The following is a 13,596-nucleotide window of genomic DNA, read 5'->3' as shown; positions in this document are numbered from 1 at the left end:
AAATCCAACTGAAAGCAACATTGGATGTTTACTTAGCTCTGGCTTGAGCTCTTTCCTCCAACCTTCAAATCTGTTTTGGCAGTCGGCACACAAAGTCTCGAGCACATCCTCCCTCGCCAGAAAGACCCTTTAGCTTTGCTACATTCCATCTTCCTACGAGATATTCCAGTATATCGGCATTGTCTTCAGCGGAATCTAATAGTCACGTTGGGTCTCTACTAAATCAGCAATCCAAGCCCAAGTCCAGATCGCCCAAGAAGTAAAGCTAGCACCGATTTTATCTCGTATTCAACATTGTTTGGTAAGTTGGAAGAGCTTCTTCCGTGATCATATCGCCCACCAACACGACGAAATAATCATACGAGAGCTCTTTGCCACTTCCCCTCAATTCTTTAACTTGATCACACACTCCTTCGGATTCAGGTTTGGGCAAAAAGTTACTCCGTTGTCAACTACTCTCGACCTTCTTTAAGAGTGCCTAAAGGTGTCAAATTGCAGGAACCAATACCACACTATGCAGTGAAGTGAATAAGCATTAATAACATGGAAAATTGAGGTCCAGCAGAGAGTGCTTATAGAGATATGATCCATGGGTTCTCGAGAAAACATCAGAGAATCAACGAAAATACAAATGCGAACTGCAATGCCTTGACCATCACGGAAGCAATAGGTTTTCAACATTAACAGAATGACAACATAACCAAAAAATGTAAGACTTGATCAGCCCTTGAAGTCATATAAGTACAACATTCATTAATCTATTCATGGACTGAGTTATTTGCCCAAAATTTACGGGCATTGGAAAAGTATAATATCGGGCCTCCGTCTTAGTAAATTGAGTTCGAAAATAATTATTAGAAATATTTACTAGACTAGTTGTGTGTTTAATTAGGTTTTGGATAGGTGAATTTAGCCTAATAATGAGTAATTAGCAAAAAAAAAGATTAAATTGAATAAATGGTAAAAGTTTAATTATAAATTAAAGGAAAATAATAGGGACCAAATGGGAAATTAAGCCACATTTGGAGGTTGAGGCAGCATAAGATTGTAAAAATCTTAGATTTTTATATTATTTATTTATATAAATATATAAATTAATTATAAAGTATATTATTAAATTAATTATATTATAAATATTATATTAAGAAATAAATTAAATAAAGACAAATGTATGGTGATAATTTAATACAAGTGTATTAATAAAATACATACATTTGTAATACTTAATTTAATTACTAAATAGATATTTGTTTTAATTATTATTTTATTAAAGTAATTAAATTAGTGAACAAATAAAGAAAACAAAAAGAAAGAAAGAACAGAGGCATTCGAAACAGAGCAGGAAAAAGAAAGAAAGAAAAGAAAAGGAAAAACTAAAGGTTTAAGGTTTAAAGCTTTGATTGGTAAGTCAATTAAGCCCTTTTATTTAGTTTTGATGATTTAGAAGCTTTAAAACAAAGTTTTGATGGAATTAAGTTGATATTTTGTAAGTTCTTAGGTTTTTAAGCATGGTGCATGTTGAATAAATTGTTGAATTAGGGATTTAATTGAATGAATTTTAAGTTAGAATTGATAAAGGGATTAAATTGTAAAAGAAATTATAAATTTTATGTTCTAGGGACTAAATTGAGGGAAATTCGAAATTAGGAAAATATGCTGAAATTTTAATAGTTACATTTGAGTTTGGATGAAATTTGAATAGAAATAGAGTGTGAATTGAATTAGGAAAGTAAGTGAACTTAGTTAGGATTAAATTGAGAATAAGGAAGAAATTTAATAGAAATTCAATTATTTATCATAATTAGTGCTGAAATTAATAGTGTAAATTATTATTATTTTCGTAGTTAGCAAAGAATCAGAAGCATCGGCACGGAAAGGAAAAGAGAAGATTATCAAGGAGTAAACTCGAGAAAATCACGGTTTGTATTACTATAATTCAAATTATTTATTATTTTAATGTTAAATTTAAATTATGTGTATTGTAAGTGAAATATAAGGTAAGTATTATTATTAAGTTGAAAGAAATTCAATTGAATAATGGATATATGTGGAATTGAAATGAATATTGACTTGAAAATGGAAAAGTAAAATTTAATTGAAATGTGAATTTGAAAAGTATGTGTTGGTATTGAATTGTGTTTTGATTAGTGAATGAAAAAGTATAATTGATATTGAAAATGAATTCTTTAAAATTTGATTGTGAAATTGAAATGCCCTATTAGCTAGTCGGACTGAATCTGATATAATTGGCATGCCATAGGATTTGGAAGAGTACGTGATTTATCGGCTTTGCTGATCAGGCACTTTATGTGTCGTACGTCAGGCACTTTATGTGTCGTATCAGGCATCTTGTGTGTCGTTTCAGGCACTTATGTGTCGTATACTGATCATGTACTATGTACCGTTTTAGACACAATGTGCCGTACTGGTGTGTTTGGATTGGAATCCGTGTATCCGTCAAAGTCTAGATTGTTAATAGGGTGAATAATTGAAATGAGAAAGTCAAATGAATTTGATCGATTCTAGTATTGAATGTGAGAAAATTTAAAATTGTGGATTGAAATTGAGATTGATAATGAAAGACATGAACTTAATGGTTATGTAGTGATTGAAATTGTTACATGTGATATGTGGTTGAAATTGAAGAATAGCAATGAATTTTATTGTTATTGTTAATTGATGAAAGTTTAAGAATTAATTGATAATTAAGAAGATGGATAGTTACATGCTTGGTAATTCTATTTCTTTATTGCTATTATAATTTGAATTATGGTAATACCACTGAGTATAAAATACTCAACGTACAGTTGTTTCCGTGCGCAGGTTAAAAAGGAGTCAGAGTTTTGGTTCAGCATCCAGGACAATCCCGACTCCGGCATAAAGATTTTGGTGATGTTTTCTTTCTTAAATGAAAGTGGCATGTACATAATGATTATAATGGTTATTTTGGTACGTTATATAGTTTTGTTGTAAAGTAAGATAATAGGATTTTTTTTAATTAAGTTGTTATGTCAATATGTCAAGTAACATTTAAGTATATAAATGCCTTGGTTGAAATATTGAAATTGGGTTGGTTGTGTTTTGAAATTTGCAGAGGGTTTTATATAAAAATAAGCAGAAATATTGCCGAAATAAAAAAAAATTTAGAATGCTCGAACAAGTTCCTTTCTACTCTTAATATATGGTTTGGGCTTCGAGAGTCCATTATAAGAATTATATTATTAAATTATACTATAAACATTATTTTAATTATGAATTATTAGTAAGTTGTCTGAGATGTCTGGTAATGCCTCGTAACCCTGTTCTGGCGACGGTTTGGGGTTAGAGGGTGTTACAAAAATGGACAAATTAGCTTCTGTACGTTAGATGAGAGAGCAAAACAGTCCACCCGTTAAAATTTGGTGTTTATATATAAGGTATAATAACAAATTTAACTCTCAACTTTTACACATTTATTCAATTTGGTCTCTATTCTTTTGTTGGAAGTAAATTAAATTTTTTTTGAAACTAATAAGGCTAACGGGTCAAAAGACCTTAGTAACAAATTAAAAAAATCAATTAAGACCTTTAAAATTTTAAAAATATTAAATGTAATTCATACAAAAAGTTATAAGAATTTTAAATTATAATTTTTATTAAAAATAACAATACCGACCCAATAAAAGAGTAGGGTAATTTTTTAAAAATCTTATAACCATTTGAATTTAATGTGTCGGCGGTATTGTTATATTTTGAATATAACTTCTTTTTTTATGAATTTTGTTTATAAATTTTATTTTTTTAATTTTAAAAGGGCTTAATTGATTTTTAAATTTATTGCAAGATCTTTTGATCATTTAGCCTTATTAGTTTCAAAATTTTCTAATTTACTTTCAATACAAGAGTAGGGTCAAATTGAATAAACGTAAAGGTTGAGAGTTAAAATTGTTATTATACTTTATATATAAACACCAAATTTAATGCAAGGGTTGTTTTACTCATTCATCTACTATACATGAATTAATTTATTTATTTTTTTATAAAAAATTAAAATATAATACAAAGAATTTTGTAGTTCATTTACCCATCCAACACTTAAAAATTTTTGTTGAATGAATGCAAGTGAGAGGGATGTAAGGTGCCATTATGGAAAAAGTATCGGAATCCAACATGATTGGACCTTTAAATCGAAATTATATCTTATAAAAATATAGGATATACTTTTATGAAAGGTGTTTTTATAAAGTGTAAGTCACATTTTCTTTATTGATAACACACATGTACTAAAGTACATTTGCGTAGCCACCCATACAATACAATATTAATTAGTGTAGTAACGTTGTACGTTCTTTTGTCTTCTAAGTAGCTGTGCGTATTCATCATAATAAATTGTTCTTGAAATCAAACATGATCAACAACAACAATATTATTTATTTCATGTCCTACGGCCACCGGATCCACTCTCCCTCTGGCAGTTAAAGTAAACAGCAGCCACCGGCAACCCGAGGTTGTAAAGCTCAGCAAAGTCCCTAGTGTTGAAGTTTTGGCGCCACCCTGGTGCGTACACCGTTTGCCTTCCAAGTTGCCGGAACAACACGAACACAAAACGATGGATACCGACCGTTGGTCGTGGGCTCTCATAGCAGACCACCTCTTGACCTACACCATCACCATACATTATATACATTTATATATAAATAACATAAAAAAAAAACACCCCAATAAGCTTTTCTGAAACAAATACTTAGAATTATCTATAACCTCTATCCGACTTTTAAATAGGAGGATAAACACATTTCAACACACTCGAATCTATGTCTTCTTATACTGACAATAATATTAGTGTCAACCGAATTAAGTCTTAGTCAACACGGCAAAAAACTTTTTTGAGAGATATTTGGTGATAGCTAAGATATTTTTTTGGGACATAGAACTGTTGTCGTGCAATATTTAACTAAAATTTGCCAAGGCATGTATTTGTTGGGTGTGGTGTAAATAGTGTTGGTTTTGGTTCCCCACTTGTGGACCTTGAGGAAAAGGGTATTCTCCTTGTCGACAAGGAGAAATATATATATATATGCCCGTCTTTGTATCCAATATTTATTGGTCGACAAATACTATAACTGTTTCAATCACTTGACAAAACTGTACTAGTTACCAAGGCTCATTTCATATAGAAAAAAGACATATATAATGAAAGACAAGGTAAGAGAAGGTAAAAGTATGGCGAGGACTCTATATAGAGAGTTAGGTTGTTGTTTTAATTCATTAAAAATATGTTTAATCTCTGTACATAATTTTATTTATTTGTATTGTTAAAAACTGATGTAACTAATAAAATATTAAAAAATGTTGAAATAATTAAAAGTATTATGTGGTGTGCCATGTGTATATTATGTTAATATATACTTTTTAACAGTAGAATTAAAGATTAATTTACTTTTAATCTAACATATATAATTAATTTACTTATTTTTTTAGTAAAAAAGTAAAATATAATTTTACTTATTTACTTATTCTAAAGTACTTTTACCGGGAAGAGAGATAAGGGGTACTTTTTCAAAGCTCAGCCCTTTCTCAGTCTTACATATATCACAGATAAAGAGATTTATTTGACTGTAAATTTAGTTAACGAGGACCCAACTGAATCAGAAAGAAAACATATAAGAAAAAAAAAAAGGGTTGTTTCTTAGCCCTGACATGACATGCCATGCCATGCATGGTCCGATGAATCTTTGAAACCTCTTCGATATATAATATATATATGTGTAATAGAATAATAGGAATAGAGTGTGGAAAGGAAGTACTAACCAAAGCTTGCACCAGTTGTGGCTGGAATATCAGTAACCAACCTGAAAAAGTATGATATTGATGCTAAGGTTAGTAAACGTATAATATACCGATGGAAACTGTCTACAGTCTTATCTGATGGGAATAAAATTAATAGACAATTTGTCCTTTTCTGCAATATATCCCAAAAACTACCACTTGATGACCAATCACATCACATATCTATGATACGAGAAGAATCTGTTTTCTTTTCTTTTTGTTTTGTCTTTGACAGATGACAGTGTGAGAATATCAAGGAAGTTTAATTTCTAATTGGGTTAAAATATCATTTACTTTTTTAATTTGGTTCTTTTTTTTTGTCTACCCGTCTTGGAATTCGAAAATTTTTCCTAGTTTGCTCCATAAATTTTACAAGTATTTTTATGAGTATTTATAATAAAAAATTTACAAGTAATTTTTGGCACAATTTCGAAATGTCACATCGTTATAACTTAACAAAACTCAAGTTTAATGATCAAATTGAGAAAACCTGTCAATTTTAAGGGCTAAAGTGAGTAAAAAAAATTCATGAACTAAGGTGAAAAAAGTTATCAAGATTGAGAACTAAATTTTAATTCATGCCTTTCTAATTTGTTAGTAAATTTATTATCATTTATTGGGAAAAAATATGATGAATATTTAAAATATTTATAAATGTAAACATGATAAAAGGGATAAAAACTACTGGTCTAAGACCATATAGTGTGGCAAATTCTGCCCTTTCATCCCATCAGTAGTTGGATGGGCAGCATCTATAGTGTCCCAAATAACTTTGTATTTATTTTAGACTAAATGGTTTGTGTTTTTCTTTGTCTGATTATTTATAGTTAAAAAATAGACTTATTTATATAGGGCATCTTAAATTTATCCATCTGTCAAACAGTGCTCTTAAGAGTGAAAAATATAAAATTAAGGGAAAAAAAAATCTAAACTATAAACCATCTGTCACCCTCAACTCATTAGCATTTTTTTTAATTCACTCTAATCCTAGTAATGTTATGTGACAGCATAAATATTGTGCGATAGAATAGATTTAAAAAAACTTTTTATAAGCTTCGATTGAGTTGAAAATAATTAAAAATTTTAGAAAATGCATAGTTAACTTCAATTTATATACATTAGAATCGGAAAATTATCAATTTTCTTCCTTTCAGATCAACATTTTTATACTTTAAAAAACCCTTTTTATTCTTCATTTTTTTTCACTTTTTCCCATCTACTTTTCCATTCAATCACACACACTGTGACTGTTCATCTTTCTCTTTGCTTGTGTGTTTGAGTATGCAACAAAAACAGAGAGCTAGAAAGGGAGGAAAAATAGATGATGGATCTCTTTATTTATATATATAAAGACTCACCAGTGCAAGTATTCCCTGAGGTTTGGGTCACTTGGACTTGGAGCATCAGGATCCACCATAACCTACACCAAAATGTGACTGTGTATAAGGGAAGCCGCTGGTAATCATTAACAAAAACCAGAAACAAAAAAACCCTACTCCATTACTATGCAAATAAAGAAAAAAAAAAGTAAAAGTAAGTTACCAAGGTGTAGAAGGTCCTCAGATCATCCCCACCAATATCAACCCTTGGTTGGTTAACAACTTGAGATGGTTTAAGCTCAACACCATTGCTAACATCCCTAGTAGCATAAGTGACCCTAAGTGAAATAGACCTTGTAAAAGGGTCCAACACATCTCCTATAACCCTACCAACAACCAAAGGATCTCTATCTCTAGGCATGATATCGCTATTTGGTCTTACTGTGTAGGTTTTTTTTTTTTGGTTTGTTGGTTTACTGATCTGATCAACACAAGCTAACACCCGACTGCTATTTATACATGAAGGGGTGGGGGTATCTACTTTAAGACTTTACGTACCATCAATAGAATCTAGCTGCTTTTTTATCATAATACATGTTGTTAAAGCCAGCAGTGATATTTGATTGGAGGATCCTGAATATGCAAAACCCAATGTTAAAACCTCAAAACTGCAAAGTGAAGTTCAAAGAGGGGTGGTGCAGCCCACTTTAGTTTATTTATTTTTTCATAAAAGCCGGTCCACAGCATCCCGTTCATGGTACATTATGTCTAAATCAGTTCTTTTTTACTTTTTGTTTTCTTCGATAAATTTATTCGATTCAACCCCCCCACCTACATACACACCCCCAACATCGTTTCAGCCGATGATCTTCGACTATTCCACACACACACACACCCCTTTGCTAGCTATATAGTATAGTATATAGAAGATAAAAGGGCATCGGGCTGACTACAAAAAAAAGGAGGCTGTCACCCCAACTAAAAATGACTGACTCCATTGTAGCCACAAACTCAGCTTGGGTTAACCATTTTCTTCTTTAGGGTTTTTATTTGCTTGCCCTTTCTGTGATTCCCCATACCTATATCGATGACATAAAATAATTTATAGTACTTACTTTTTTCTTTTTTGCCTTTGGGGGTGTAAAATAGGGTAACTAAGTTGAGAATATTTACTATTTTTTCTTTCATTTGAAACACACGGCCACTGTATAACTAGTAAAAAGGTATATAATTCGTCTTCTTTAAAGATAATATCTTGAAAAATAGTAAATGAATTTTTTAAAAGTTAATATAAATATACTTCAACTTATTTTAAATGAGGGAAAGGGATTAGGATGTCCAAATTCTAATATTCCTCCACAAAAGGAATTTGATTGACAAATTTGTTAGTTGTTTTGGTATAATATTAGTATAAACAAGTAAAAGTTTAATTGACATCATGAAAAAGACATCTGCGTGTGTAATAACTTTTACACTTATACGTGAGTATTGTTAATTCGGTTTTGAATCAAGATTTCTTAATTTGAAAAGGTTTAAAAATGTATATTTTTTTATGACTAAGGTTTCTTAATGTTCATTTTACGGTCTATGAAGACTAATATTTTGAGATTCATGATTATCTTTCTAAAACTGACATTTCCAGTCATATCTTTTACACGTGAGTATTGTTAATTTGGGTTTTGGATTAAAAATCCTTAATTTGGAAAATGTTTAAAATATATATATTTTTATGACCAAGGTTTCCTTAATGTTTATTTTACGGTCTATAAAGATTAACATTTTTGAGGTCCATGATTATCCCTCTCAAAATGATATTTCGTAATTTTTTACACGTGAATATTGTTAATTCAGGTTTTGGATCAAGAATTCTTAATTTGAAAATTGTTTAAAATGTATATATTTTTATGACCAAGGTTTCCTTAATGTTTATTTTACTGTCTATAAAATACTAATATTTTAAAGTTTCATAATTATCTCTCTAAAAAATAACATTTCTAATTTAAAACACAAGCATTTGGGCGGGGGACACATGAAAGGAGCATGTAACATTGTTAAGTCTTTGATATATATAAAACTAGCATTAATTAGATTACATTTATTTGAGGTTGCGCACATAGCTGGTATTCACTGAGGAGGAGTCATTCAGATCACGAAGTATTTTTAGGAAACTATTGGGACGTAGGGTAGCTGATTTTTAGGCTTAGGTATTTTGTTTAGTTTAAGTTTTTTTTTTTTTTTGAAGTTGCGAAATTAAAAATATAATAATATATAAATTTAATTTTAAAAATATGGTAATTGATATTGTACTGAATTTAAATAAATAATATTTAGAAATTGATTTTAAAATATAGAGATTATAATAGTAGATTGTGTGAAATTCTATTTTTATTTATAGTTTCTAGCTTGATTTTAATTGTTAATTAGTGAATGTAGATTGTTAAATAAATTTAAATATTGGGACAATTAAATAGTTTATTGTAACATTATTTATATTTTAAATATTTATTTCAATTTTAATAGTGTATTTAATTTGTAAAAATAGTGATAAATAAATAAAATTTAAAATTTACATAAAATTGTAAGTTGAATTATTGGATATAAGCAAGTGGACAATATAGCTTGTAAAACAAAATTAAAATTATATAAAAACAGAGTTTATATTGCAATTTTTCCTCCATAAAACTCATATATATGTCAATATATATATTATCTACATTTCATACCCAGGGTTTATGCATGTATTCTAATGTGTTAGGTTCTACTTGGGCTTAACTCATTTTTACAATTTACAGATTAGCACCACATGATTTTCCTTAATAGATTGAATATAAACACTAAACGAGTGATGGTGAATTGAGGAAGTAAAAATGGACCACATTCACTTTGAAATTTTAAGTTAAAAAGAAATAAAAGAAGAAGAAGAAGAAAGAAATGGGGCAGCAGAGGGAAACCTGAAAAATATCTTTAAAGCAAAGTATTCAGTACTGTTAGTGAGGCCATAGACAATTACACAGATTGGCCTCTAAGCTTGCATGGGGCAATACTACACACCAAGTGTTGTGATTCCATTGAATGACCGCCTCTATTTCTAGCCACAAATATGGTTTCCCACGCTTTTTTCCCTTTCACCATTGCCTTTCCCCATAATTCCTTTTTGGCCATTTTTAAAAAAAAATTTATATTCGGTAAAACCCTCAATTGGTTGCCAAGTGATCGCCACTCATACGTCCCCAATGCTTTGGCTTTGGTAGTGGATGGAAGAATAAACCATTCTCGTTGTTGTAAGCTCAAATACCAGTCGTTTGGGCGCAGCAATCTTGTCGGGAATTTCAGCCATTATCAAATCTCTCATTTGATTAAACCTTGATTGGACGTTATCTTGTATTCTGACACTAGGACAACATTTGACATGCGCTACCTGCCGCCCATTATCATGTTCACATTTCCATTTCACTCCTTACCATTTTAATCGACATCATAATATAATCTTACGATATGGTTTTGAATTTGATCGTAATAGTATTCATTATGTTTGCAACTGCTCGTTTTAAGATGTGTTTGTAATCATAGTTTAAAAATGTGAGAATTAGAGTGAAACTTCTACTATTTTCTCCCATGTTTTTGACATACTTGCAATCTTGTACTCTCTCTTTCTGGATTAGGTTGGATGTATCTAGATTGGAAGTGTTGAAGGCTTGCAAAATAAAGGGTAAACTATAGAGGCACTAGAGCTTATGCTTCGAATGCTCTTGATGCTTAAGTTAAAAACGAGGTAATAGAGGTAATGAAAGTTAAAAGAGTGAAAAAGTAGAATAATGATAATGTTGGCGAGTATATTGCCTTGAGGGAGAGCATATTTGGGTCTTTATGTAAGGGTCCCTAGCTATCTTGAGGCAATCATTTATATGAGAGTGCGTGGAAGCCAAGCTGCCACTACACATAGGTGTTCTTGATGTGATATGATTGTACTTCAAGCCCTTTTGTTGATCTTGCCTTCTGACTTATGCCACGTACTATTATTGGGGGTTGTTAGCTACTTGCTGCCCAAGTGCCACATGTCAGCTAAAGGTTTATGGGACTCGACTTTCTTGGTTTGCTCGTTTCTTTGGGCTTAAAGCATGTTTTCTTGAGTTGGTATAACATTATGTTGCCCTTAGGTCTGAGATAGGTTACGAAAGAACTAAAGAGATATTTGCAAGCAAACTCAAGTAGTGCCACAAGCAATGTTTAAGAATAGTGCCAACTGCTTGATCTGTCGTAATTCAGTGTAGCAAATTAAACTAGTTTTCGCATTTAAGGAGCTCGAATAAAAGCACTTTAGTCAGGTTTTAGTAAAGTTTTTATTACTTTATTCAAATTCAATAATTTGTGTAATTTGAATCTTTTATTAACCTGAGGGGTCGAACGGGTCCTAAGGGTGAGCTAACATACTTTGTGAGTTGCAAGAAACCATTAGAAGGTGTGCTACCTCAATACTAGTCTTTGTGTTGCAACACAGAGAGTTGGATGTCGCAAAATAGGGAGCGAAATAGAAGAATTTCAAGACTGCCTTTGGTATCGCGACATAGCCTGAGGATGTCACGACACACCCTTGAAGATGAGCATACTACCTTCGTTGTCGTGACACAGGACCTAGTGTGTCGCGACACTGACTCTGTACGGGAAATAATTACGAACTAGGGGCATTTTGATCCGCACAATCAAATATTAAGCATGAGAACGACAGATGGCCTAGGGTTAAGGACAACGACCACTCTAATTCTATAAATAGGCTCATTTAACACATATTATGGATAATTTTTTCATATTGTATAATTTCCTTCATAGTTTTATTATTTAGTTTCTCTCTTTTCTTAGGATTTAGGTTTATTTTAGTTGTGTTCTTTGCTCTAATGGAAAGATCAGATTTGTTAACTTGATCAAACTCTGTGAGGATGCGACATTTATTCAATACAAATCAGGCTTCTTCTAAACTTTATAATCTTGAATCGTTCTTCATGTCTATTCTTTATATCAAGTTTATACTGTTTATGAGATCCATGAGGAACTAATCCTCCTTTGAGGGATTAGTGAGTGGAGGTATGATTAATTAACTGTTTTGTAGGGTTTTCTTAGCTGATCAGCTGTTTAGGAAAGGAAAAAAATTAAACCCTAAGCTTAACGACCCTATGAAGTCATTAAGGTGGGAATTAACCCAAAATTGATATGGGCTATCTGTGAACATCTTAACCCTGAACCGGTCTAGACTATTTATGTTCTTTTATTATTATAAAAAAATCTCAAAAACCTTTCTTTATATTTCTTCGTAATGTAATCTATCTAAAGTATTAATTAGATCAATTTGTGCTTAGGTTAGAGTTAACTTAGTGCTCGCCTCCCTTGGGCACGATCCTCGGAGTACTCACCTACTTCGTTGTAACTATATTACAATCTGACCCGTATACTTACAAATACCGCCTTTTTAATAGACTTTGTACAATATTCTTACTCTGGACGTTGTTACGTCTGGAGGCGGTCGCTACTTTAGGCATTGATGATGAACAAAGCAGGAAAAATAATGAATACTTGATATGTTTACGTAGTTCGGTTTCCTTACATTTGTGAGGCCTTGCCTAGAGAGATAATCTATTGTCTTAGCAACTTGTACAATAAGTTATTACAACCTCTAACATTCATCAGATTAGACTCCTCACTTTTGAACATAACATCTAGACAACTCTCATCTAAGTTTCTCCCTTGAAAACTTAGGCCAAAAACCAAGTCACACACACACACACACGTGCACTTGATTTTGCACTCAATACACTCACAAGAAACGTTCTTCAATGAATAAGAATAAATGCTTTCAGAATAGTACATCACCTATACAAGTCTCCAAAATTTTTAAGGAGTTAGACTTACTAACATTAACATACTCTTCAATTATAGTCAATCTTCCTAATTAAACAACAGGATAATCAACATAAAACATATCTCCAATGAGATAAATCTTGAATCTTCAAGATATGTTTTTAAGTTTTACCTGATTCAATCTAATCTTCTTCAAAGTGGGGAAGTTGATTTCCTTGATCTAATCCAAACTAATCTTTAGGATATGTTGTTATAAATAATATGGCTATCATAGATGGACTTGCAGTTGTTCAAAGTATCAGAAAAGATTAAAACCCAAGGATTTTGTTACCAAAATTTGCCAACGCTAAACATGGCAAGTTTCTTAGTTGAGCAGTGCCAGACACTAGTGGGCACTGCTCCTTAGCACTACTTAAAAATTACCTCAACAATCCCTCCTTTTGACAATTTTTTTAACAAAAGCTTAAGAGGAGAAAACATGCAACAAAAGAAATAAATGCTCCCCCTAAGTAATGCATTAATAATCAAGGAAATCAACCATTAATGCTTTTGAAGAAGGTGAACTCATTAATAATTGAAGTACATAGAATTATGTTATAACAAGCTTAATTGAAAAAAG

The 13,596-nt window shown here is 31.2% G+C and overlaps 1 protein-coding gene across 1 annotated transcript; it reads right to left on the bottom strand.

The window, feature by feature from the left end:
- Nucleotides 1-4,198: 4,198 nt before the first annotated feature.
- LOC105792738 (protein HEADING DATE 3A) lies at nt 4,199-7,598 on the bottom strand. Its single transcript, XM_012621486.2, has 4 exons — nt 7,351-7,598; nt 7,167-7,228; nt 5,791-5,831; nt 4,199-4,638 (listed from the first exon to the last, which is right to left on the bottom strand). The coding sequence occupies exons 1-4, from the start codon at nt 7,546-7,548 to the stop codon at nt 4,415-4,417; spliced, it is 525 nt and encodes a 174-aa protein (XP_012476940.1). The 5' UTR covers nt 7,549-7,598; the 3' UTR covers nt 4,199-4,414.
- Nucleotides 7,599-13,596: the final 5,998 nt, after the last annotated feature.

The sequence above is a fragment of the Gossypium raimondii genome, chromosome 8 (genome assembly GCF_025698545.1).
Source record: "Gossypium raimondii isolate GPD5lz chromosome 8, ASM2569854v1, whole genome shotgun sequence".
NCBI lineage: Eukaryota > Viridiplantae > Streptophyta > Magnoliopsida > Malvales > Malvaceae > Gossypium > Gossypium raimondii.
This window is presented reverse-complemented; position numbering and strand designations above follow the sequence as displayed.

Excerpts from the sequence above, each read along its gene's own strand:
- LOC105792738 (XM_012621486.2), bottom strand. The coding sequence starts at position 7,548 with ATGCCTAGAGATAGAGATCCTTTGGTTGTTGGTAGGGTTATAGGAGAT. Across the intron at positions 5,832-7,166 it reads CTCAGGGAATACTTGCACTG|GTTGGTTACTGATATTCCAG; the intron begins GTGAGTCTTTAT and ends ATACTTTTTCAG. Across the intron at positions 4,639-5,790 it reads CACAACTGGTGCAAGCTTTG|GTCAAGAGGTGGTCTGCTAT; the intron begins GTTAGTACTTCC and ends GTGATGGTGTAG.